The 27,589-nt window shown below is 37.5% G+C and overlaps 1 protein-coding gene across 2 annotated transcripts; it reads right to left on the bottom strand.

The window, feature by feature from the left end:
* Nucleotides 1–237: 237 nt before the first annotated feature.
* On the bottom strand, nucleotides 238–27,249 carry atp6v1h (ATPase H+ transporting V1 subunit H). Of its 2 annotated transcripts, XM_088430150.1 has the most exons (14): nucleotides 27,200–27,249; nucleotides 24,065–24,225; nucleotides 22,590–22,689; nucleotides 20,217–20,306; nucleotides 17,248–17,361; nucleotides 15,113–15,217; nucleotides 13,382–13,441; nucleotides 11,593–11,690; nucleotides 10,166–10,358; nucleotides 6,226–6,404; nucleotides 4,443–4,568; nucleotides 3,180–3,281; nucleotides 2,997–3,110; nucleotides 238–515 (listed from the first exon to the last, which is right to left on the bottom strand). In XM_088430150.1, exons 2-14 carry the CDS (start codon nucleotides 24,166–24,168, stop codon nucleotides 446–448), a joined length of 1,455 nt encoding a protein of 484 aa, XP_088286276.1. In that variant the 5' UTR covers nucleotides 24,169–24,225; nucleotides 27,200–27,249; the 3' UTR covers nucleotides 238–445. The 2 variants fall into 2 exon arrangements, with proteins under 2 accessions (XP_088286276.1, XP_088286277.1); XM_088430151.1 differs by lacking the exon at nucleotides 13,382–13,441.
* Between the last annotated feature and the right edge of the window lie 340 nt (nucleotides 27,250–27,589).

The following is a 27,589-nucleotide window of genomic DNA, read 5'->3' as shown; positions in this document are numbered from 1 at the left end:
TCAGTCTACAACCTTCATGTGGATTAGTTCATTTATAGACAATACCTCAAGTTTTGCATTATACATAGCACTTGGAAGAGAACCTCATAACCACATTTTGTCAACTTGTGCACTCTCGACATGAAAGGCAGTTAAATCTAAGATGACCCGGAAATTCATTCAGCAAAAGGTAGCGCCTTCTGTTGCCGTAGCAACAGCTCAAAGTGTGGACAAAAGAAACACAAAAGCGCACAGAAGTGGCGGACTTCATAACCTTTATTGCAGGCAAATCATACACAATATTTAACAGGCAAAACTTACAATTTATACATTTATTCACAGACATTGCACAACACGAACAGTGGGGCTAATTGGGAACGATGCCTTGCTTCTTCTTGTGAGTCATTAAATAGAGAACACACACACATACATACACGGTTAACGCTCACGCACACACAAAGACAATTCAGCTTCTAGCTGCCACAGCCGGTGCCTGTTGCTGGTCGCTGGACTGCAGCTGTCTGCCCAAGTACTCCCTGTGTAAAAAAAAGCAATCAAACTAATTGTTAATCATCAGAGAATTAAAGCACCAGCCTAATTTTGTGTCATTGACGATGGGGGTTCACCCTGCAGCCTGAAGTGACACAATTCCAATTTTTTTTACCCATATCTGACCTGCATCTGATTTTTTGATGGCAGTGTGAATGAGACATATCTGATTGTTGTGTGCAGTTGTGTGTGACGTCATGATGTCCTCTGTGCATGGGGGACAGTTTTGGGCTGTTTAGCATTCATACACAGGTCACATTTGTTTGGAAACATGAATGACCTCGTGAAAAAAATGTGATTTTACAAAAATTCTGAATTGAGCATCCAGCCCTGCAAATGTGAACCTAGCCTAAGGCTGTGTGTGAATGTCAAACGGCCCAAAACTGTTGTTAGTCATTTTATATTACAAATTTTGCGACAAACCCCCAGTTTCATTCTCGTGGACTAAATCTAGTGCGATATGTCATCTCGTGGCATTGGTGTCTAGTCCCATCCCTACTTTGTACACTAAGAAGTGAACTTTAGCTTAGCATTTGATTAATGGTTAAAAAAAATGTCATAACGTAAAAAAAAGGTCTTTAACGCATCATGGTATCTGAAGGATTGTTGGATTTCAACAAGCATTTCCAGAAAAATGACAGCAATCAAAGAAACACTGATTAGCTTGATTAGCTTCACCTTCCAGTTATCAGAAACGTGTGCTAACTGTTAACTTTGTATGTCATTTTATCAAATGTCTTACATGCGATACCGCCATCTGCCTTCATCAAGTGTTGAACTTTATTATTTTCAAAGATCATTTCCTTTGGTCTCCTCTTTCTAGCGAGTAACATTTGCATAAGTAGCTTGGTGACGCTCACCTAAATATCAAATGTCTCTTGTGACACTCAAGAAAGCGGAGGTTAGCGGTATTTTTGCCCCAGAAGAGCTGACATTTAGCCGCCTTTCCTGTCTCGTTATGACTGCGATACCACCTCAAACAGTAGGAACATGCCAAACATTTTTTTAAATCACAAGTGGGAAATTGTGTGTGTGTGTGTGTGTATTATATATATATATATATATATATATATATATATATATATATATATATATATATATATATATATATATATATATATATTTATATATATATATATATATATATATATATATATATATATATATAAGGCACTCAAGTGAAAAGATGTGAACATTATATATAAATATAAAACACTTATAAGTCAGTGAGAATGCATACATGCAGGACCTTGTAGAATGTATGAGTTTGTCATATGTTATTAGTAAATACACTATGTCAGATCTTAGATTATTTTATTTCCGTTAAATAAGTCAAAATACACATAAACCTGCCTAGTACAAGGGCTTAGTTTATATAATTCTGGCTTTATCCTTTTCAAACAAGTTAACTGTTTTATGGTGACTATTGATGTGGTTTTGCTCCAATTAAATAGATTTTTTTTTTAACTTTCAATAACATTATGTTCAGTAAAAAACAAAACAAAACAATGCATTTAATTAGGTCCCTTTTTTTTCAAATCACAAAATGCTGTCATTTCAACAGAGTTGTGTTGAATTTTTTAGATTTGTTGTATTGTCTTTCCAAGGCATATCACACAAAGTAGCTCTCTGAGACTTTGAAAAGAAGCGCTTCAATTCACAGACACTTTCATAACAGCTTCGTGAATCCCAAGTTGAACCAAACCAAAGTTAGAGAAAGTAGAAACAGAGCTCAAGTCTTAGATGTTAAGATTATCTCACTTAGCAAGCAGAACGGGTTTTCATCTTATTAGATGATGGCACACACGTCTGATGATACTAATCTGAAAGATGAAGCGTTCATCTAAAAATATTTTGCTTGTTCAGTGATCTGAGGGGTAGCTACAATTTCAATATAATACTTTCTTGCTTCTCCATTGGTGGGGTGACAGTAGAAGTTGAGAATTTAAAAACACTGAAAACATGAAAATAACATGACAAAGAAAGGTTAAACAAGAGCAGTTTGCAAAAAAAAAAAAAAAAATCACTGTGTTGTCATGACAGCAGAGGATCGCAATGCTCTATGTGTTTGAAAACGCTCTGCAAAGAAAAAAATAGGTCGGTATCTAGCTCTCCCTTGTTTGGTTTGCATGAGGAAAGGAAAAAAAGAAAAAATCAGACCTTGAAGCATAAGTGTGTTTTTTTGAGTGTGTTTTCTGTGGAAATAAGACTTGAGCTCAAGTGTTCCATGGGTGAGTCTTTTGGAAAAGATTCAGACTCAAAGCAGCAACACAGCACGCTTCAATCAAATCCATTGTGCTTCATCTGTGACTCAGCATACAAGTGCCATGTTTTTTATGTTGTTTTTTTATAAGCATCGGACAACAGCGAGTGTAGCGACACACGCACATTAGCCAGATTTGCCAATGTTCTGATGTCAGATTGTCAAGTGTGAGCCTGCCCCTAAATGGCTATCGCCGTGTTCATACCAATTGTGGACCATGAGCTTCTGCACAGCCAGTAGGGCGTTGTAGCGCACAAGCTGGTCCTCGTGGTGCATGTGATTCATCACCAGCTGCTTTCCGCCCAGCTGCTCAATCACTCTGAATAGTAAGAAGGGGAAAAAAAGTGAGGGTATAGGAGAAGACGTAAAGCGAAAATTTCCGCCTTACCGTTTGCCGCGTGGGTAGTGCCGCACGTATTCGCCGACATCATGTGCCGCCACTGCTATGACTTGAGGATCATCGGACACTTCCAAGAGCCTGGTTAATATCCTACAGAGGAAGAACATTCAAGTACAAGTACTGAGATTTCAGTGCTCGTTGATACTGCGAAAACATCAAAATGTTGTGCGGTTTTGATGACAATTTTTTTTTCTCCCCAAAACATGGTTCAAAGCCAAAACATTTTCGAATATGGGAATTGGAACATAATTGTATATTGGCTACTGTAAAAGGCAAGCTGATGTCTGGTGTCAGACCATTTTTTATATTGTCTTAAGAGGCTCGAGGTAAAACATAAACCTAAAGATTAACCAGAGTTGTCTAGTCTGAAAAGGGAACAAATGAAGGGTAGTAGGTAAAGAAAACCTCTGACTAGAACAATATGAAGTTATCTGTTTTATTACATTTATGAGTTTGTCCAGTCAAAATAAATGTAGACACACAAAGTAAAAAAAAAAAGGAAAGATGGCTCTGAGAGATTAGCAACTTGGATTTTATTTGTTTGGGAAACAGCAGCGGGTTCAATTTTCTGCTGCAGACAAATGTGTCACTGTTAAACTGCTTTGATACAATCTGCACAATGTTATACCAGAGAACTATTTCAGAATGATAAAAAAAAATCACAAGATCTCCACAAAATATGGGAGAAGGGCTATATGAGCTGAAAAGGAGTCGGTTCAAATTTGGCCTTGATAAAGTTGTGCGATATGAAATCATCCACTCTATTAAGCAGAAAGCCAACTAACAAACATCTCAAACATACTGCACACAAAAAGACAATTTTGTCATTCCACTTTTGTTCAGCCCCATCAATGTCTACGCTAAACAAAAAAAATACACAATGGTCTTAGAGCATGATTTACTGATGGTTTGTAAGTACAAACTTAATTGCTTAACAAAACAAGAAAGAAATTCGATCAACTGTAACTGCGCACATCATAGGTATCAATCGAACAAAGTCAGATAGAATAGGTCTCAGATCATCTGTATGCCTACTGAGGACACACTACAAAAAAAAAAAAATGGAAGGATGGATGACGCATTCTACAGCTAATTGTACTTGAGAGCAGCTATTTGTCTTAAATGCTCTGTTGTGGTTAAGGACTTTATAAATAAATTTGACATGACTATTGACGTAAATAAGATAGTTATGTTTCAAACAGCCACGGGGACACACACACAAAAGGGATCACAGTATGCACTTAGTCTTACTTGAGCAACTCATAATTCTTCTCGTTGAGGCGAACTGCATTCTCCCGCCAGAACTTCTCCGACTTGTGCACTGGGCTCCACTCCAAGCGGCCTGACTTGAGTTCGGAGCTGTACTCGTCAAACGAGCTGCCGTTTGCAGATAATGTGAGAAACGAGATTGCTCAGGTTTATTGGCTTATACTGGAGGGGGGAGTAAGTCACATATTTATAAGTTATAACCCAAGTCCGCAACCTTCAAGTTTCAATAAAGTCACAAGTTACTGCAGCAAATGTCCCCACTGAATTCTGTCATGTCTTGGGTAAGGCAAGTTACTGTAGTAGTCAAGTTACACCATCATGCTCAGTCACAATATTTGTTTGCCAGAGGTGGGTAGAAACAAATTACATTTACCCTGTAATGTGAGGATACATAAGCTTTTAGTTAAATTACACCTGTTAAGAGTAGCTTTACTGAAACCAACATTTTACCAAACGACCAATCAAAGTTAGCCAGGTAGTCATACTGTATATGACCATCCATTCAATCGGTGTCACTCCCCCACAAAAGAAAAAAAAAAAGGTTTAACATGACTCATTTAGATGGAGAACGGAAAAAATCTATATTTATAGACTGGTTCCAGCGCAGATGTGACCCGTGCAATACTCAGCAGCATATAAAATATGAATAAAACAAAGATTGACTATGGAACAAAATCTGTGGATGTGGTGCCATCTAATTCTGCCTTAAAATGATATTTTCTTTTATTGTCTCACCAGTGAAATTTAAGAACATTTCTTTGGTCTAAAATTTTAGACATTAACTACTTCTTGGTTTGTCGGCTTCAGTAACAAACATATACAGTACATATACATATACTGTGTATATATGTACACACACGTGGATAGATAGAGCAACAGTCAGAGCGTTTGTGTGAGCGTGTGTGTATGTGAGGGAGATAAATGCTCTAATCAGTCAACATGAAATGACAGAATCCACATTGTGCTACTGATTAATACACATAATTGTTGAATGCTTGAATTGAAATCAACTACCACAGAGGGTAGTTAATTTCGAATCATTTAAAAAAATTTTGTTGAGCACATATAATGTACACTAATTTTATACTAAGTGCCCATATTTCAGTTTAAATTGCATGTGTTTAATCAGAAATAATTAACAAATATGTTTATTTGCTCAGTGAAGGTTTGTGTTGATTCCGTTTATTTATTTTAACATTGTTAATGTTTATTACTGTCACAAATGCTGTGTTGTACTGTATAATGTTTGAAAATAAAAGTTTTTATAATGTGGAAAAATGGGTATTTAGCAAAAGATTTTAACATTTTTACTTATTTGTTTTATTTATGTCATATTATTTTAAAGTAAGATTGTCAATATAGCCAGTAACGATCAAAGTCACTACATTTTACAATACATACATTCAACTCAATACCTGCATAACTGACATAAAACGTCAATATTGGACGAGTTTTCGGACAGCTACACTGTGAAGTTATCATAGCTTATCTGTCTTTGTGATTTACACTGACAGATGATGCCATCGTTTTTTGTGCCATTATCGAAGTTTTAAACCGAGCATGAGGCCTTGACTTTCCCCGATTTTGAGCAAAAGCATAATTCTTAATCATGAATATCATCGAATTCATCATAAATGCGGATTTTTAAGTAAAACCAAGCAAGACTCATCAAGAAAACTCTCATGAAAGCCAAGTCAAAGTCAAATCAAGTCTTTCAAAAGTTGAAGTCAAGAAAGTCCAAAACACTAAAAGTGTCATTGGGCACCTGAGATCCTGCACACTCTCCCCGAGCCTCTCCAACAAGAATTTGATGTCCTCTGTGATGTCCTCATCGTCGTACTTCTGCTGCTCAAGGTTCTCCAGCTGCTTTAGCACTTTACACTGGATCATTGCCAATGCATACTCCTGGCGGGTCTCCCTCTCCGATGACTTCTCTAGGAGATTCTGCCAATGTACAAAAATCAGTGAAAATGAATTGATGTGCTGTCACTGATATATTATGTGTCTGCACTATTATAGCCAAAATAATAATCACCATTATTTTGGTCAATATTGAAATCACGATTATTAATCACAATTTTTCATTATGTTCGGTCAAACATGTCTAAATATATACAAGGCTTCAAGACTGGATATTTACAAATAATAAACTAAAATAAAGAATTTAAAGAAATTCACACAAGAAATGGCAATAACTTGGCACACAGGGCAACACAGCCAACTTACATGCTGAGTGCAACCCAACGAAAAAAAAAATGCTGCCTACTTAAACTACAACTTTAAACTACTTAAGTAAATGACTTTTGTGCAAATTTTAATTAATTAGCAGTCAAAATGTAATTTTCAGTCATTTCAAACTGAATTAATTCCAATTTTTGGTCTATCACGCCCTCAGTGCTGATTTTTTTTGAGGGGGAAAAAAAAGCTATACTGCGGAGAGACGTGCTGTGACGGTTTTCTGCATGCCAAAAAACGAGGGATCACTGTATTGCGATGATTAAAGCAGAGGGTTTTGTCATGCAAACTATAGTATACTGCTACGTATATATAATATACAAGTATAAAATTAAATAACATCATATATAAAAAATATATAAAGGATTTATTTATCTTTGAGCAACGTGACAACCTTGTTATGGTCATATTCCCTAGTGAGGGTATCCTAGGCTAGGCTAGATTAGCCTTCTTCGTATTTTTTGATTATCTCCATCTTTATTTCCATATAAATCATCATCTTACTTTTCTCTTTAACATCACTAACAATCTTGGGACCCATGGCTAACCATTAAAGTTTAAATTAAGCACTACAATGCACAATAAATACCATATTGAGAGGACTCTCAAATGAGATCAAGTCTTTAGGCAGGCATCTTTGTGACCCCGTGCGCCGACCAATAGCAGACCAGCATCTTCATGACCCCTTGACGGCGACCAATAGTAGACTAGTATCTTAGGGAGTCAGCAGTGGTAAATATGTAAATCAAGTCTAATATGTAACATATATGTCATATATGCATAATCATTAGTAACATGTTCTATTACTTGTAAACTATTTGCAGAACAGGTCTGCAGACTACTCATGTGATACTCGAGGGCTACCCAGTGCCCGCGGGCATCATGTTGGTGACCCCTGCTCTAGAGTTATATTTATAAGGTCAATTAGTGACCAGCCATCAATTACCTGCTATTCCCTGACTTGTTGCCAAGTTCATGGTCCTTTCATTTAAAAGGGGAATATCGGTGATCATCTGAAATACAACTGTTTTGAAATGCAACTGTAAATGCTTGCAGAACTATGCTATTTAAACAATCGCTATATTTCTCGACTAATTCTTAGTGACTTCCTGGCATAAAAATTGGAGGTGGTCTAACTGAACCTTTTTATTTGACCGAACAAGATAGCATACAGAATTGGAAATAATGCAGTGACCACAGCAGCGAGAAAGCTTTTGTGTCTACAAGTTGAAGGATCTGTCGATCTCTGTCGACTCATCTGCTAATGAGGCCATTTGGGAGAAACAGCCACACATGCAGATGAGTATTTGAATGGAAAAAAAATTCAGAGCCCCGCGGTCTTTTACAAAAAAAAAAAAAATTAAATAAATATGTAAGGCAGAGCTGCAATGAGCCATCCTTCTCGCCACAACACACTGAGAAGACCATCTGCTTGGTCTGCATTCACTGCCCGCCTTCACTTTTAATGAGGTGAGGTACGTCAGTCATAATGCATACGTCCCTCAGCATCTCTTGGAGGAAGAAAAAAAGAAGAAAACTGCTGAATGGGAATTAACGGCTCTCTCAGTCAGTGAGTGTTCACATACTGCGATCAAATGCAGTTCAGCTCCAACTCTGGTCATGCAATCACACACTATTCATCCCTGTTTTTCTGCCCCACAATACAGGACAAAAGCTCATAAAAAAGCAAGGTTTTATTTATTTTTTTAATCTCGAAATGCGAGCCTTTTCTATTCCCCACTGTGATTTGATTTAGTGAGCAATCAGATTGCAGCACACCGATTTTTAAGCAGACTTGTGATGCAATGGACAAGCATTAATGAGAAGACAAAATCTATACTGCTTTGGAAACAAGCAACTTGTTGAAGAATGCTTAAGTGAGACCCAACATCATTATTGTACAAATGAGACAATTCTGTCAATGAGGTGTAGAGAGACACAGCATACATTAAAACAGCTCCAGTGTTCGGGTAGCAGAGAGAATTGGCCTCTTTGGCCATACAGTGAACCCTCGCTATTTTGCGGTTTGACTATCGCGGCTTCGTCACATCGTGGATTTTTTTTTCCATTACGTGGATTCACCACATCGCTGATTTTTTTTCCATTACGCAGATTCACGACTTCAAGGATTTTTTTTTCATTACATAATGAACTTTTGCAAAAGCTCCCAAGCTTGCTGCTGCCGCGAAGGCTTGTACTGAGTCTAAAGACCATCAAAAAATGATGACAATTGCTGAGAAGCTGATACTTCTCGAAGGAAAAAGTTACTCAGCCGTGGCCCGCCATTTGGGAGTGAACAAATCCACCGTTCGCAACATTAAGAACGAGGTGAACATTAGAAGCATCTAAATAGGCAAAATGACCTTTATTGGGCACACATTTTTCTATTTTTAAGTCCTAAGCAGACAAGAATTTTCAGGGTTTTAGAGAAAAGTAGGGGTATGTTAGAATTTAAGCAATGGCTATGGACACAATGGTTATGGACACTTTCTGCTGTTTTGCCTGTTAAGGCTGTCGGCCGAAAGCGGCCGCGGTGCCCTATAAAGGGTTAACATAAGTTTAAATATAAGATATAGGTGGGTGAACATATTAGTGTAATGTCAATATTTCAGTTTATTTATAATTTACCCCACTCTTGAATATATTTAAAAGAAACTAAAAAAAAAAAAAAACTATTGCACATTTGTGTACAGAAGTGATTAAAGTTAACTTTTGTTTTAATTAGTTTTAGTAGTGCGATAAATAGTGCAGTATACAAGACTTGTTAGGTGCGTTCCATCACACTGTAAGGGCACAAATCTTGGCTTTTAACAAGGATGGGCTGGTTGAATTTCCTTTATCTTTCGTTTTTGCGCACATACATACATACATACATACATACATACATACATACATACATACATACATACATACACATAGTTTTTTTTATGATATCGATTTAATCCTACTTTGGAATTCAATTTTCGTGAGGGTTTTCTGGTCTCCATTAACTGCAAAAAAATTAGGAAATAAATAAATAAATAAATAACCTTTGCGAAGTAGTTGGGTATGCTATAGATTTTTTTTTGTGGTGTTATGCTTAAATGGCTGGATGGGAGGGGGGGAGGCAGCACAGGGGAGAGAGAGAAGAATGTTTGACATTCATATATTTTATTTTGCCTTTTGAAACTTGGGGGGATTTTTGCTCTCCCATAGCAAGTCCTCATGAAATATTCATGGCCAGTATGGAGCAATGACAGCAGGCAGCTGATCAAGCAGCATTGTCATATAAATCGTATTTATGTATCTTTTATGGACTTAGTTTTCTTTTATCACCTTCCTCTGTTGTTTAATAGAGTCATTTAAGGATGCGCTACCCAGAGGCAATAAAGAACGCGGCCCAATTACAAGTTAAAAGTGCTGTGCAAGACTTTAGGAATATTTCAGTGTGTTTTCAAATGGTTTTGGGGAGGAAGGATTTCCACACATACCCTGAAGGCAGCCAGAATGATCCGGGTGACCTTCTCCTTGACAGATTCCTGGAGAATGTCGGACAGCGCAGGCACTACGTTGTAGCGCCGCAGCTGCTCACACAACTGTGGGCTAAAGGCCAGGAGCCAGACGCAGAAGATCATCTGGTACTGAAGCTGGAAGCCGCACTTGTTGCTCAGTACCGCCGTGATGCTGGCGAGAGAGATCAACAAAAACAAATGCTGATGAGCCACTTCTCTGTGGTGCACATCTTTCCTAATGGCTGAGGTCCATGGCGCTGTGCCTCCATGCTGCCGTGCCATTATGCCTAATGATGGCCCGGGAATACAATGTGCAGAAAGGCCGAATGGACTCAGACATGAATGCAAATGACACAGCAGGACTGCCAATCGTCTCCATGACAAAACTGAACTGGAATCAAGCCACAGCAGCAATGTCCAAAATATTTTAGGGCAGACAGTCTAAAGACACATCAGTGCTGTGTTTCACATCCAGTTGAGCAAATTTGCGACAAATGGACTCTAACTACACAGTAAATGCAAAGCAAAGTTTTAGAGCTGTTATGATGGACAACTGATGTATTATCAAATTATTCAATTGAAATTTTTGACAAATGATTTATCATTTAGAGACCTAGCTTACAGTTGTACAAATACCTCGAATTATCAGCCTCAGCAGTACATTTTCTCCCATTTCTGTAGTTCTCAATACAAGGAGACAGATTGGGTTCTGTTTTGGCTCTCATGCGCAGGTCTGGCAATTGGTGATGTCAAGACATGTTTTGGGTGGGGCCAGACAGAGATTTGGCAGTTTGGTAGACGCGTCAATGCAGCCGGCTCCCATCCATCGTGCAATAAAAGTGGCACTTCCTACCCCTTTAAATATGTTGCATTTGTTGCACGGAAAGTTCAGAAACGGAGGAGAATGGGAACACACCCAGTTTCACCCGAAAAGAGACTGCAAAGTAGATCTCAACAGGCGGACTATGTCAAATTGGCCTGGGAGGAAGGCACCGTTATTGTGAATAAGTCTTGCCAATGAACAGTGTTAACTGCATGCATAGTGTAAGCAGATCAGTTCACGTTAGACAGAGGGGCAAGTGCAAACTAGCAGAGCTCACTCCGCAAAGAGCAATGGGCAACATGTCCTGTTTGTAGATAAAGGGATGGAATCAAAATTGTTTTTGAAATTCATTGATTACATCAACAAAATGATCGACAAATGTATTAATATGTATTAATATATGTATTAGAGTAACCCTACAATGTTTATTGTCCATGATGACTCTCCGAGTTGTCACTCAAGAAAATGTTTTTTTTTTCATTTCACAGTGGTTGACATCTTTTTAAAACAAGTTTAATATTTTATGAAACCCAAACAGTACAATTAATAAATGTTTTATGCTATAAAAAGATGCAACACTCACCAGTTAACCCCATCAGCCTCCACCCAGGCAAACCTGTACTCGTTGACCCTCAACATCAGCTGAAGGCAGCCGGCAACACACTGGACATACTGAGAACTCTGCAAAGATCAGAACACACAACAAACGTTTACCTTACTTTATATTAATCACGAGCCTGCTCCCAGTGAAGCTTTTTCTCAGAAAGTTATTACAGGCTGAGAAACACAGAGAAGTTGACAAGCAGATGGGGACAGCTGAAGCTCCAGTTGAACACCTTCAAGTTTACAATTAACCATGAAATTTATGATAATCCGTTTTTGGGATCGAAAATATTCAAAAGGTCACACACATTTTGTCAGCATGTGCATTCAAAATAATTTACTACTGCCCATCGAGTGTTGTTAAGTATTGGCGCTTACATCCTCCAGTGTCTACCAGGTAAGTCTACCAGGGGTTACACGAAATATGAATAGCATAGCGCATGCTAGTTTTGTTTTATACAGTTCTTTGATACAAAACTTGGGCAAAATTGACAGAATGTCATAATTTCATATTCATGCCAGATCTCAATAACTATTTGAGAAGGATATTACGATGAAAACTTGAGCTTGTTTGTCTTATTGGGAAAAGCAGAATACCAATCCCAAAAGAATGTGGCAAGTACCGGTACACGTTTTTAAAGAGGAAGTCAAATCAAACATTCTTTTTGCAATGTTCTGTGGACACCGACAAAGTCGAAAATTGTGATTTATTTGATCAGCTTCAAAGAAAAGAAACAGACAATACAGGCTGCTTTCCTTTTTTATGGACTTAAGTTTATTTTATTGGATTCCTCTGTTCCTCCAAATTGTCATTATGATAAAATTGGATTTGTTGAATATGGATTCAGCAGCTAAATACAGTTGTTTTTCATCACCTTGATTGGGGGAACGACCATTATGCCACTTCACTCTCAATTTCAACTGAAAATGACAATGCAGTTGCTCATAGCTCAGGTCATGACAAATCATGGTTTAGCTTGTTTTCTGAATTTGGTCATGTGAACAAGCTGAGCTTAAAGTCATTAGCACATTGCAAATTGAATGAGAAATTTATTTTTGAAGCTTGATGAAGGTGTTGGATCTTGGAGTCTCCACTGTACAAAAATTTGCATCACACCACCACCACCACCAGCAGCAGCATTACCCAAGGTACGGCACATGCACTCTGTCAGTGTACATCCTCAGCACATGCTTCATCAAGATGGTGCGAAAAGAAGAGCAGATAGGAAGTTGGGGCAAAGAGTCCCATCACACCTGGGCAAGAATCATGTCAATAGAATAGAAAAGGAGGAGGAAGATCTTGTTAATCGGATGAATAAAAGCAAAAGTCGGATCAAGTGAAGACAACAGAAGGATGGAGATGTGGAGGTTACCTAGGTGTAAAAGATAGGTTAATATACAACTTACGAGTATATTTCACAGAATAATTAGGTGTACTGGAGGGGAGGAAGTAATAGTGAACCGTATTAAATCAACTGATGGATGCTGCTGCTGCTAATGCCACACTATGTGAGTGCTACTTTAATTCACAATGACATGCGCTTTTAGCATTCTGTGACTTCTACACCATGCACGGTTAAAAGCAACCAGCGGCAGCAAACATCATGCTGGCAACACGGTGAACCCCCAGCTATGTGCTGTCTACTGAGAATAAACACCCCTGCAATCGGAAATTGTTTATGAAGAAAGTGAGACGGCAAGATGGAGAAGAGTTGAAAGTCCCATAGGCGTGTAGAAGCTAATTTTCGATGCAACTCGCTCATACTCACTTCACTGGGGGAAATTGTTCCTGCTCCTGAGCCCATGTCTGGACCTGTACCATGTAGGTTCTAATGAGATATAAACAAATTAAACAAAAGAAACAATCTATCCCTTGGAGGCAAAAGTGCTGCTGAGAGAAGTAGTGATCAATAAATTCAAAAATCCTCCAGAAGCTCTTCAACACAAACACAAATGCTGATTTGTCTGAATACAAGGAAAAATGCAATTACTATAACTACATAGGCTCTGACAGGAACAGATGAAAAACAGACTGCAATTACGAGAAAGACACAAAATTACAAAATGTGGAGTGCATGCACATTTTCCCCGATAAAGTATGTGATAATGTCAGTGAAACACAATAAATACAGTCTAATATACGAGGTAGAACACATTTTGTTCTGGGTAGCTAGTTTGGCTTATATTTTGTTGACAATTTTCCAACTGAAATGAACAAAAATAGGTCAAACTGAACCTGAAAACAAAGCTTCAAAACAAAACAAAATTGTACCTGACGTCTTAAACTGGGGAGGGCAAACCTTTGTGCTCAAGGGCCAGATTTCACTTTAAAATAGACTGGTGGGCCAGGTCATTTATAAATGACATAAAAACTGCATGTACAATTTGTGAAATCATTTTTCAATGTAATAATAATGATCACTCATTTTATAAATATCAGCATGAATTTTATTGCAATTAATTAACCAATTATCCAAAATAATAAACAAAAACATGTCAATGTCAAAGGGATGATTAAAAAAACCTGCAATGCATTGAGATACAAGTTTAATTTGCTCAGGAGAGCACACTTGTCACTTAATACATCTTAAATCATCTATTATTATTTGGAATGAATAGAAATGCCATCCCTCACTAAAACAAGAACAGTAGTAGTAGTAGTAATGTGTATTATTTAATACCTCTACATACTGTAAATTGTACTTCATAAAAACGTACAGTAGTGACAATTAAAAACAATTGAACAATTTTTGTCAGAGTGAATTATTTGAATACCAATTGCACTCCTCGTGGCACTAAAAATATTCGTTCTACGCAGGGGATAAAGAAAATAGGAGTACTGTTATATTGTTTGTATCCATGAAGTTGCCCTTAGGTGTGGATGTGAATGGGTGTTAGTCTCTGTTTGCCCTGCGATTGGCTGGCAACTACTCCAAAAAAAATAAGTTTTGGAGCTGTTATTTCAATACCGTGATATTTTTGTACAATGTTATTATAGCATGAGAATCCAGCAACCCTTGTGATGATAAGCGGCTGTAGAAAATGGATGCAAGTATGGATGTTGCTGCACCATTTGTGTTTGATCCATTACTTTAAGAGTTACTGTATGGCGCAGCAACATGACGCTATTTAGCATTGGCATTACGTAAACTAAAGAACAAAAACTTAACTATATGTTACTATGTGTAAGTACAGAATGTGTAATTCTCTGTTTTGTTTAGTTTGACAATAAATGATAGATAGAGAGAGAGATAGAGAGATAGAGAGATAGAGAGATAGATAGATAGATAGATAGATAGATAGATAGATAGATAGATAGATAGATAGATAGATAGATAGATAGATAGATAGATAGATAGATAGAGACGGACGGACGGACAGATAGATAGACAGACAGACACAGTAGATAGACAGATAGATAGACAGATAGCAATTATTTTGCCTTTGGAAAGACAACTACATCATTTGCATGATTCAATGCAAAAATCTGAATCTCATACCTGTGAGCTGAGCTGGCTTTTGATCCAGTTGAAATAGTAATTCAGATCACTTCCCTCCATTAGGTCACGGCCCCAAGCAGCCAACTTGGCAATGATCCTTGCCGCCTATGTAATGACATCAAGGATGAGAGAAGACATATACTGTATAAGGCATAAGGAATAATTATCCCGAGTAAATCTATGGCTGGATTGAAACAGCATCAATCTGACAGTTTGAAGCAGTCGGAATCAATCTACTGTGAGCTGAAAATATCATATAGTTTTGAAATGCATTATTTTACCAAATTAGCCCATTGATTATTGAGAATAGACAAAGCTAATGCTTCCACTTTTTTCTATAATCAAGTTATCGGAATTGTTTCATTAAAAGTTGCAATCCTAGAATCTATGGAAGGCCAAAAGAACCAAAGTTAATTACATATGTAAATATATGTGATAAATGTGTAAATTACCACTCATAATAATCAAATAGATTTTAATTTTTAATTAATTTTTTCATGGTTCAGTGTTGCAAAGTTTCATTAATTTATTTTATCTGTCAAACTCTACCGTCAAAGTTTGATGGGCAGGTTATAACATCTGACTGTTTACCCTGTTCTTCAAGCTAAGACAGAGCAAGTAACCAGCGTGGAGTACAGTACTTTTTTAGTCACTGTGTCAACAACTTGAAATTCATCCACTTTACATTGTATGAAATCGTTTCCTGCAGGCTCTGCTTCCACATACTCAGCCAGGTCTAATATATCTCTACCTACCGCTCTTGAAAATTGTCATCGGAGCTGCCATGTTTCCAACCAATTCGGGCCATAGCAATGGACTGGATTGAATTGGAAGATCTGAACTAAACAGGCTTTGGCCCTGCCCACTAACTCTGAATTTTTGACAAATTTTGGCAAATTTGACAGATTAAGACTGCAACAGTGTACCATGAAATAATTATACAGAAAAATAATTACCTATATATATATATATATATATATATATATGTATTTTTTTTTTACATATAACCATTGGTAATTAATAAACGATACATTTCATGAAAAGTTGATTTATTTAATACCATATTTAATTAATTACTTAAACATTTGAGTCAATAATGACAAGTTGACTTAATTAATAAAACGTGTTTAATTGATGAACTAGTAACTAAATAATTAATTTAATTCATTAACAACACTTTTATTTAATTATTTAAGGAAACTTTTATTTATTTAATTTTGGCATTTTTGGCACGGTCCTCCATAAGAACTATGCAAGGTTGATGTCACTTAAGCTGGTATCCCACTGAGGGGTGAAGCTCTTTAAATCTCCTCCCGGGTTTGTTTGAGGTCTCCAAAGGTCACCAGCCCTTGCCTTTGTCACAAAGAAATGTATATGTTTGCGGAAACTCGCCAGTGTTCGCTCCTCGGTAGGATACTGGCTTTACTTACAGATTGGTGTATAACAGAAATTAAACTCATTAAAAACCACCAATTGTAAATCTACAATAAATACAGGACAGCAAAAGAACAGACTAGTAAGATGGGTCTAATTATGCAACAGCAGAGGAGGCAACCACAAGGTAACAATGAGGTCACTCTCAGTCAGCCTTAGGCATTTTCTATAATTTAAGTGTCTACATATTTACGTATTATTGTTTACTTCTATGTTTTCTTTGAGGCTTGCTGTAGTTATTTACCAATACATTCAGTATCTGCACATGAAGGTTGTTTCATGTGTTCCTTCAATGTAAAAACAACCACCCTAACTGCAATTCATAACTTGCAATGTATATGAAGTAAAATAAGATACAGGCATTGAACTTGTGCACATCAACGCTAAATTATTAAAGCTGGTGAGATAGCATTTCCAATGACTGTATGCTGAGGGTGTCTCATTTTATCGCAGGCTGCACAATCACTGGGTGGTCCTTAACCATTTCTAAAGGTTGCCAGGGTAACATCACATTAATTGCCTGTTTTTGACAAGAGGTTGTGCTTTGTGAGGAATTATTAATGGCCGGATGATTAGGAAGCCTCACTAGTTTTAGTCGGCTGGTGGACAAAGGTTAATTTGCTGCAAATGGCTGAGAAAGACGTTTAAGATGAAGGCTGACCTAGCAGGCTCTTGTTATCAAAGATAAACGGCGAACTTACCATGTGGACGGTGAAGAGGTCCTGGCGATTCAGCATTGGGAGAAAGTAGGACCAGGCCGTGTTCTTTGTCTTCTTTGCATAGTCAAAGAAGATGCTTACCCTCTGATGATTCTCCTGCATCACATTAAATATTTTAATTAGCACCCAAGTGTTTGGAATGTATTTTTACCAAAAATGTCATGATACATGCAGACTTAAATAAAATATGGCACTAGATTGAAGGAACGTTGGCCATTTTAAACAGAGTGCTTCTGGGGCTCAAACATAAACCTCTTAAAAAATTTGAGTCTAATGTAAGGTTTGATTTTCTGATTATTAAAACACCAAAACGATCATTAAAACATGGCAATGAAGCCGCTCTTAATTGCATTTGATACTTAAAATACAAAAACAATATTTGTGAATTTTCTGAAGGACAATTTCAAGAACAACTCTAAACATTATTTCTTATTTTGTCAAACTATGTATAAGTAATTATTTACATTACAGAACATGAATTTGACCATTTATGCTTAAGTAGTTTCTTATTTTGAGTGATTAAACCAGGGATGGGCAAACTACGGCCCGCGGGACTTGACAGACTACCAACACCAGGTGTCACAGTAGGCACAATGACATCATTTTACAGAACCTCCAGGAAGAATGAAAGACAGCAAGAGAGAGATCAAATGAGCCATTTTCAATTATCATTCTTCTACCGGTCAGGTTAGAACTCATCTGCATCAATGTCAAAGAAAAACAAGTTGACAGTGAGTGTAGGGTGTTTAAGAAAGAATGGATGCATAAATATATATATATATACATATATATATATACAGTGGTACCTCGGTACTCGACCACCTCTATACTCGACCAAATCGGTGCTCGACCAAAAAATTCAAGTAGGTAATGCATCGGACCTCGAACAGATTTTCGGTTCTCGACTAGCCGAGCCGAGCCGAGCCGAGCCGAGCCGAGCCGAGCCGAGCCGACCCGACCCGAACGCGCTCCTCGGCCCTTCTCGGCCAGCGGGTAAACGCCAGTTCAACTCAGACCGCCAGCGGAGTAAGACGTTTGTTCGAGTATTTCTTCCCGGATTTAAACTTTTTTGTGTTGCTCTAGCCCTTAATAATGGGTCCAAAGAAAGACAGTGATAAGGGGAAGGCAAAGAGGAAAACAATGAGGACCACTATTGAACCGAAGAAGGAAATTATAGCAAAATATGAACGTGGTGTACGAGTGTCCGACCTCGCGTCGCAGTTAGCTAGCGTCATCATGGAAGGAGTAACTCCCTCCCGTCCTCTCCACATCCATTCCTGTATGCCATCAACCACTCTCCAAAACGTAAGTAAATTATACAAAATGGTTTATAATGCTTTATTTATCTTTATCTTTATCTTTATCTTTATCATGTACTGCTTGTGCACATTTACTTGTGCACACATACTTTCCATTATTTCTCATGGGAAAATTGGTTTCGGTGTTCGAACAAATCGGTGCTCGACCACCACCTCAGAACGGATTATGGTCGAGTACCGAGGTACCACTGTATATATATATTTTTTTTAGTGTAGTCGGGTCCAAGGCTGTTTGTCTTATTTGCCAAGAAACCGTGGCTGTTTCAAAATAATATAATAGTAGCCATCACTTGTCCACCGAGGCGTCTAGTTATGCCAGCAACTATTCAACACCAACACGTACAGCTACAACAGGTTGGTAGCTAGCGTGCAGGCTTAGCAAAACATCTTTATTCGAGCAACTACCATCCAAGAAGCAAACATGAAGACAAGTTATTTACTGCCATTCATAATAGCAAAAGCCAGCAAGCCTTTCCCCAGAGGAGTTTCTTAAAGAGTGCAAGGTAGAGAGCAAGTACTTTATGTTCTGAGAGCATGAACAAATTTGATAAAAAATAACTGATCATGCAGGTCAGTGACTTGCCATATTGAAGTAATTCACGAACATTTAACTAGCAAGCTAAACAATAAAGCGGCATCATTTTCTATATATTCTTTGGCACTGGACAAAACCAATGACTGGTATAAAGGACACTGCTCATGTCGAGATATTGGATATGGAATCCCTGAAAGGAAAAACACAGGGAGAGGACTTATTTAACAGCGTAACAATGGTCACCTGTACCATTTTAATGTTCACTTGTTAAGTTTAGGAAAATTATGTCAACATGTCTGGGAGCTCAAACAGGAGATTATTTCATATTTGGAGCTACTTGAAAATACTGACAATTTTCCAGAGCTGAATGACACAGATTGGCTTTGAGTGTTATGAGTGATGAACGCCTCAGATCTGCTCTGAGAATTGCCACAACAGGATTACCTCCTGACTTTGATGCACTGGCAAATAAGGGTCATTAACAACACTGTTCTCAATCAAAAGTATATGTTATTACATTAATACTTTAGCTATGTTTATGTTTGATATGTATTACATTTAACAAATGCAGTTTTTTTTTTAAATACTTATTTTATATGTTTGTATTGTATCTTGTTGCTGTCCCAGCCCGGCTGGCAAATTTTAAAAGTCAAAAGGTTTGCCCACCCCTGGATTAGACTCTTGATGGAAATGAACTCAATTGAAAATAAATAAATAAAAATGCATGCTTTCTTCTACATAACAAAGTTAAATGACAAATATTTGGAATGCAATTTTTGCAAAACATGCTTTATAACTTTGGGGAATAGAATATTTTGTTGTCATGGTCACACTGTCAAAAAAAAAAAAGACACAAAGGCATACATAAAATAAAAATTGTTGAATTTTCACACTGCATTGGCAGAATGTAAACAAATTTCCTATCCATTTTAAATAACATTTATTTAAGTGTTATGTGTGCTGTATTAGTATAAATAGTGCATCTGTAAAGAATTGAGTTTTCAGCGTTTGACATTTTATGCCAGAATTTAATATTAATATTTTACAAATATACTTTATATTGCCCACTTAGTTTTGTGCCTAGCAGTCCAGAGTACCTGCAGTGTGTCATCAATGAGAGTCAAGATGTACTGGACAGTCTGCTCCTTGGAGATGTGCGCCATCAGGTTCAGAAAGGTCTTTGCACACTGTATGAGAAACAAAGACATATAATGACAACTCCTAAATATTATGTTATATTATGTTATATAATGTTGTCTACGCAGTCTCGGAACATGTTACAATTTTGGCCCCACAAGAAAATATTATTTCCCATGTGTAAACGAGAAAGCGTTCAATGACATCATTTACAATAAAGTTGACAAGACAAAAATAAACCAATACATACTGGACATACTAGATAATCGCATACCTATCTATTGAAGGTCACAGATCAATGATAAGTTCACAATCCAAAGAACCTTTCTTACAATCACCTTAATTATTCTTAAATGGTGGTCAGTATCTTAAAGGGCAGAGAAGTCATTGTGAGACCAGTCACTGACATGGTTTCATGAAATAAAAATGCTAAATATATGCAACAACATACAGGTAGGAACAAACATAAGCAAAAAGCAGTGTCTAGACTCAAGAATGAAAATAAAAGTCATTGTGCACTTTAGATCCGAAGTAAACGAATGTGTCATCAATTGCGGGATGCAAAATGGTAATCACGCTGATTGGCTTTGAGCTAGCAAAATGCAAATTAGGCTGCTTCTGAGCGGAAGACCTCTGCTTGTCGATGACATCTAGCTATGGCAAATCTAATCGGGCAAATGACATTACTTCCATTAGATGAGACTGTTGTCGTTAATTATTTTCGTTTCTTTCTCAATCCACCCAAACCTTTGTCTCCAGGTCGAAAAAAAATTACAACAGACTTTGAATTGTGTTTTGTTCAGTTTTTTAAAACAATAATAAAAACATGTCCGCAGGTCAGAGCTCTTTCAATAGCTATTTCTGCTTTTATTACATATTTTCAGGGAGTCTATTTGTGTCATTTTTCAAATGGGTGTTAGGCAATAGAACTACAGAAAAGCTGCAGTATGTCTTAAGGTTTAGCATGTGTGTGTGTGTGTGTGTGTGTGTGTGTAGCACTGAAAATGGACGAAGCCACTCAGCTTAGCCCGGATAGTCCTACAATATGTTGTCTTTCACTTCTTTTTATTGATTTTACAAAACCTCAATGACAGAAATGTTACAGGATCATGTGCAAATAACAGATTTCCATGTGTTTAAAAAAAAAAAAAAAAAAAAAAAAACACAATTCCGAGACAGCATACACTTATTCAGGCACATACTCCCCACTCAACACACACACACACACATCACTTAAAAAAAAAGGTCGGTATGCTATTAACTTGTAACAACTGCCAGCTATCTCCAAAATGCCTCAGACGTGGCAAATGACATCTTACATTTGTTTTTAAGTGGCCGAAAAACTTAATTTGAATGAAACACATCTCATACATATATAAAAAGGTACTCAAAAAGTTCGTGTCCACTGTCAACTCTGTGCAAATTGACATGTTTGAGGACATCTGCTTTTATAGAAGCAGGAACTTATTGGATTTCAGAAGCAAGTGGCAGGCGCTTATCAAAGTTTCTTTACATCGGTGAGTGTGCCAGAGCGTGCTCTTTCCAAAACGTCCCTGAGATCATGGGTATCGCACTTATTATTTTTGGTCCAGTATTATTTAGAACTTTCGATATTACTTGAATTAGTTTATTTAAATCATTGAAAAGTAGATATTTGTGAACAAATTCAGACTTCTCCATGTCTGAATTGTCTAAGCATCGGAATATTTCCCCAACACAACTGCTTACCCACCAGTAAGTACCTATCTGTTTTGTTCAAAGAAATGTTAATTATATTTAATCTACGATAATTATTTATTAGACAAATCATCAAGCATCCTTCAATATCTCAGAAAAAAACAAACAATGGGCACTGATTAATAGGAACAGATATTGGCAATACAAACGTATCTTTCCTTTATGTATATGAATTCGCATATGTTCATCATTTTATTTATGGTGTCTTATTTACTGGACCAAACATCAGCATCAAGATTGATATTAAAAAACACATCTTGTTATAGATGTATGCATTAATCAAAAGCAGTGATATCCCTCTACAGCGTGAAAACATTTAAAATCGTAGTTATAGTAGTTACAAGTTCAAGATCCTCATCATACGTTTACAATACCAGCTATGGTTGCAAATTGTGTATTTTCCTTTCAAAACGTCATGATCAACAGGAAATACAGTATATTAATCCCAGAAATGTAACTTAAAAGTAACTTAAACTTGAGTAACTCATTATGCTACAGACAGTAAACTTATTGAGAAACCTATTACTTTCAAATTTATGTAACTAGTACTGTAATTTGCCCACACAGAAAATGTGTGTGTGAATGAACACAAATACCTGATGTCCTTCGTTGGTCAGGATGACCTGTTTCTCCTCTGAGTTGGCCACCTCAAACTTCTTGATGAACTCACAGTCCTCAGCTGAGATCATCTGACTCCTAAAAAGGGATACATTGTCACACACAGGAAGGCAATCAGGTGAAATGTGCAGTGGAACCTCGAAAGCAAAACACAACTCAGTCTGTGAGGATTGTTGACGACCACAAATGTTAAATGTACAGTAGTTTTCAAAATAAAAGCAATCCAATGTGACTAACTATGTTAATCTACATTTTCAGGCGATTTTCTATTGCTACATGGCAAACAAGTTACCAATAGGTGCAGCAGATTTTCAGAAAACTTACAAGACACAGGAATCATGACATACTCTACACACTCTAAAGGCTGTGCAATTAGGCAATTAGTTGAATGAGGTATGTTCAAAAAATAGCAGTCTGATGTTGACTTTACAACCTCAACTATTTTGTACAAACTTTTTTTGTTTCAAGGATTTAGTAATCCTTTTAAACACTAAACTAATATTTAGCTGTATGACCATAGATTTTTAATTAATTAATTTTTTTATAACTGTTTCAAATCTGTGTGTCATGGAGTCAATCAACTTGTGGCTCTTTACAGTTGTTATTCCCCTCCCATGAGTCCTTACCCACATTCGACAATTCATTTACCTTTCTTGGTTGTCTTCAGCAACAGCATTTTTTATATTACCCCAACAAGTTCTCAATAACATTTAGGTTCGGGGATGGGGCTAGTCACTCCATTACATTAATTTTGTTGGTTTGGAACAAAACTTTGCATGTTTACTAGTTTATTTGGGGACATTGTCTTATTGAAACACTCATTTCAAGGGCGTGACATCTTCAAGTATTCTGACATATGCAAACCGATCCATGATCCTCGGTATCTGATATATAGGACCAACACCATGGTAGGCTACTTTTCATTCGTTTCAAATCGGAAAAGATTGTTTGATTGCAGTGTTTTAAGTTATGAGTGTGATTGTGGAACAATGTGAAGAAGTCTCGCTTTTCAACATGCCACTGCAAATTGTGAGAGCAGTTTACGCGACCATGACACTTACATACTTGAGGAAACAACGTCTATGTATTTAGTATACAACAACAGTACTGTAGTGACAAACTATACAGGTGTTCAAAAAAACAAAAGACTAGAAATGCCTCATTTAGACAATTTCCTCTTAGGGTAGATATAGCCACAAAATTTGGTGTAAAAGAGTCAAGCTAGTGTTGGGGGCAATTTGTGCTGTGGATCCTTGAAATAGAATTCAACATGACACTCACAATTGCAAATATTAGATTTCGGGCATGTTGAGGCCACTGAAAAAAAGGCATTCAATGCTGCAATTCCAAAAATAACAGAAAGAAGAAGTGCCTCACAAGTCTATGACTGAGTCTCTCCCCATTTAACTGTGTGTTACCACCAGTCAACAAAGTGATGATGCGTATTACTTACTGCAGGTACGACTGCCAGTTGACCAGATTAGCGCGAACCTCCGCTGCCTTCGCAGCAATGATGTTTGTGGGGACGGCAGCGTCCACGGCCCCGCGAATGTCCATTTTCAGTGGCTGCTAGATACACTTTTTTGGCAAGGAAGAATATCAGGTAGGCAACACCTGGATGGCAATACCAAAAGCAGCACGTTATTGTTGTTTTTCTTTGACTTTTTTTTGAACAGTAAACTATTTTTCTCAAATTACTATTTGAGAACTCAAAATACGTGACATGAGCCACACATCAGTTTTTTATTGTCAAACAAAACAAAAACTAATCGGTCAATCACAATCATGTCCAGTATGTTAAAATACACAAGGAATTTGTCATTTTGACCCATTGATAAATACTTTACAGTAGATTACTTGTTTTTCTTTAAACTGTACATGTTTGAATATTTTTCTGTGACTACGAATTGAAAACTTGTGAGTGTAAAGTCTTTTGAATACAACTCTCATTTGTACAAATGAGACTCTTCATGACACACTACTTCACGCTTGAGCACGAATCTCTCGTGTGGATTGTCGTCTTTGGGTGGATGAATGATTTCTTTTGGGTTTGAGTTGAATATGTGAATAAAGATGACGTTATGCCAAGCTACCAGGCAAAGCAAGTCGATCTGCGAGTCATCCGGGCATGCTCAAGCAGAGAATGTCGGAATGTAATTTCAAAGAATACAGAGCTTTCAATAGCTCATCACACTGCAATGTTAACGATAATGTATGCCCAATTTTAATGATGCTCAAATTAAGCTTTTGTGGGCCATTTGTGTTCATTTAGGGACAATTGCTTGGCAGAAGATGACTTTTACAGAAAATAAGCTGGAGATAATCAAGAAATACGAAAAAGACTAAGCTAGCCAAACCTAGTCTAGCCTAGGCTACCCCCACTAGGGAATATGGCCTAACAAGGCCAGTCTGTACAAAATGCAGCAGCGAGACTCTTGACAAGGACAAGAACGTTCAATCATATTACTCAAATACTATAACTGACCTACATTGGCATCCAATACACCGGAGATGTGATTTTAAGGTGTTGTTAATTAATTATAAAAATCGTCGACCTAGCGTCACCGTATGTTCCGTCCCGACAATTTTGGTCACAAAATGCTGGTTTGTTAATGACCCAGCGGGCTAAAAAGAAGTCCGCGAGAGCAAGGGCTGTTTCCATTCGTGCGCCAGTACTCTGGAATGCCCTACCTATGGAAGTTCGCGCGGCCACCTCAGTAGAAATCTTTAAATCCTGACTAAAAACACATCTATACTCACAAGCATTTAGTTAATGGGCCTGTCTGCAGCTTTCTTCTTTTTCCTGCCCCCTTCTCCCGGCTCAGAGAGGAGGCTAGCTAAATGGTGAAACATGATTTGAATGCCCCCATTTGGCCCTGTGCTGATCGACCATCGCCGGGTTATGAGATCGACCACCTTGCGGCCCACTTTGCTGGACTGTGGGGTGGTTCCTGCCCAATGGCTTTGCCTGCTGTCAAGACATCATTGCACTATATGGCACAATATGCTTTCTGTAATCTGTATTGTGTATCTGTATTTGGTACACGCAGCATCCACTTCAACCTGTTGAGCCTGGAAGGGGGCTCCTCCCACCAGTGGTCCCTTCTGAAGATTTCTGATTTTCCCCAAATTGGGGTTTTTGAGTTTTTACTTCCTCCCCTGGGAGCTTTGAGCAGAGGATGCTGTTGTGTACCTATAACGAAAAGATGTCTCTGTATGACTTCTTTTTTCAAAAGAAGTCTCGACATGACCTCTTTTCACCTGTGATGCCCTTTGAGACTTTAGTGATTCAGGGCTATACAAATAAAATTTGATTGATTGATTGATTGATAACAAGCTCGTCATGCAAAGGTAAATAAAGCCTTTCCATATTCTTTATATATGATGTTTTTTTAATTGTATACATGTATATTATATAGATATGTAGCACTTACTATACTATTTTAATATCACTTTTTAATATGTATATACAATTTTGATGTTTTTACCGGGGTTTTATTTGCATTAGTGAATTAACATAGGTTTGGATTGACACGGCGAATTCGCATTACAATCCCAACCGCGGAACGGATTAATCTCGTAAACCGGGGGCCCACCGTATATGGATTTGGAGTCACAGGTTATTAACATGCAAGCTATAGAATTGTCCAAAGATGTTACAACATTTTGTAACAACTTTAGATAACTTTTCAAGTGAAGCTTCATCAACAGAGAATAGCTTGCAACGTGAATGTCGGAGTAATTCATAAATTATTTTATGAAAATTGGGCTGACAGGCGTATGATTAATGTTTGCCATTTTCTAAGCAATTGGCCCCAAAGAGCTCGCAAAGCTTCACTTGAGCATCAATAAAAATTCGCATACATTATCCTTAATGCTGAAGCGTGGTAAACTATTGAAAGCTATGTAATATTTGCAGAAAATTCCGTCACTCTCAGACTCGCAGCTCGATTTATTTTGCCTGGTAGCTTGGCAAGACGTCATCCTCATTTGCATATTCAATTAAAACCCAAAAGATATCAGTCATCCATCCAAAAACTGCAATTCACAAGAGATTCGTGCACAGGCGTGAAGTCGTGCCTCGTGAAGTCATATCAGTGCAAATGTATTCAAAATACTTTGACCAAGCAAGTTTTCAATTCGTAGTCACGGGGGGGGGGGGTCATACACGATTTAGAGATATTGTGACACAAAGACAATTCAAGCTCAACACAATTTAGAGTCGTACAAATGGTTAAACGCGCGTATGACTTATGTTATTGCTTTTGTTGAATGCCACAAAGAAGCGAGTCTAGCACACAGCAGAAACCTTACATTTCAGCGTCAACCTAATACAACTAAGTTTAGCATTTGTTTATTCAAAAAGCCTAAAGACAACATTGTATAAGGATGCATAAAAGATTATTTTCGAATGGTCGAACCAGCTAGCAAAACAATCGAAGGACGCTAACTCACAACATTCTCGTGCCAGAGTGACCTAACTTGCGACACCAACCGGAAGCTATCACTTAGTGATTTAACACAAAACAATTATTCAAAACATATTTCGAATTTTAGTTTTTAAGAAAATACGAGGCTATAAACTCACCCGACTAGCTCCTTTCCTCAGCTGACGGTAGTGACGTCCCCTGAATCATGTGACTTACAATGATAGGTGGTCACGTGCCTATTCATAGACGACCAGACGAACAAAAATCTTTATTAGTTTAATTAGTTGTTTTTCATTGCATTATGAATGGACATTATTATACAAGTTTAATTGGCAGTATTTTTAACCATATCACATTTTATTCCATTGGAGAATAAAACTGAGAATTGTACCGTGACGTCATTGTGCGTCACGTGAGTTTGTCACCAGCTTTCCACCTGCGTTAATCCTTACTAAACGCGTAACGTTGCTCTAATCCTATGTACTCTGCCCTCCCCTTTTCTACCCCAACACTTCCCTTTGTCATTCATTCTCTCTGCCATCATCGCA

Source organism: Hippichthys cyanospilos, chromosome 12 (assembly GCF_059441005.1).
Source record: "Hippichthys cyanospilos isolate Australia breed blue-spotted pipefish chromosome 12, RoL_Hcya_1.0, whole genome shotgun sequence".
Lineage (NCBI taxonomy): Eukaryota > Metazoa > Chordata > Actinopteri > Syngnathiformes > Syngnathidae > Hippichthys > Hippichthys cyanospilos.
The sequence above is the reverse complement of the archived record's forward strand: the minus strand, read 5'-3'. Positions and strand labels throughout refer to the sequence as shown.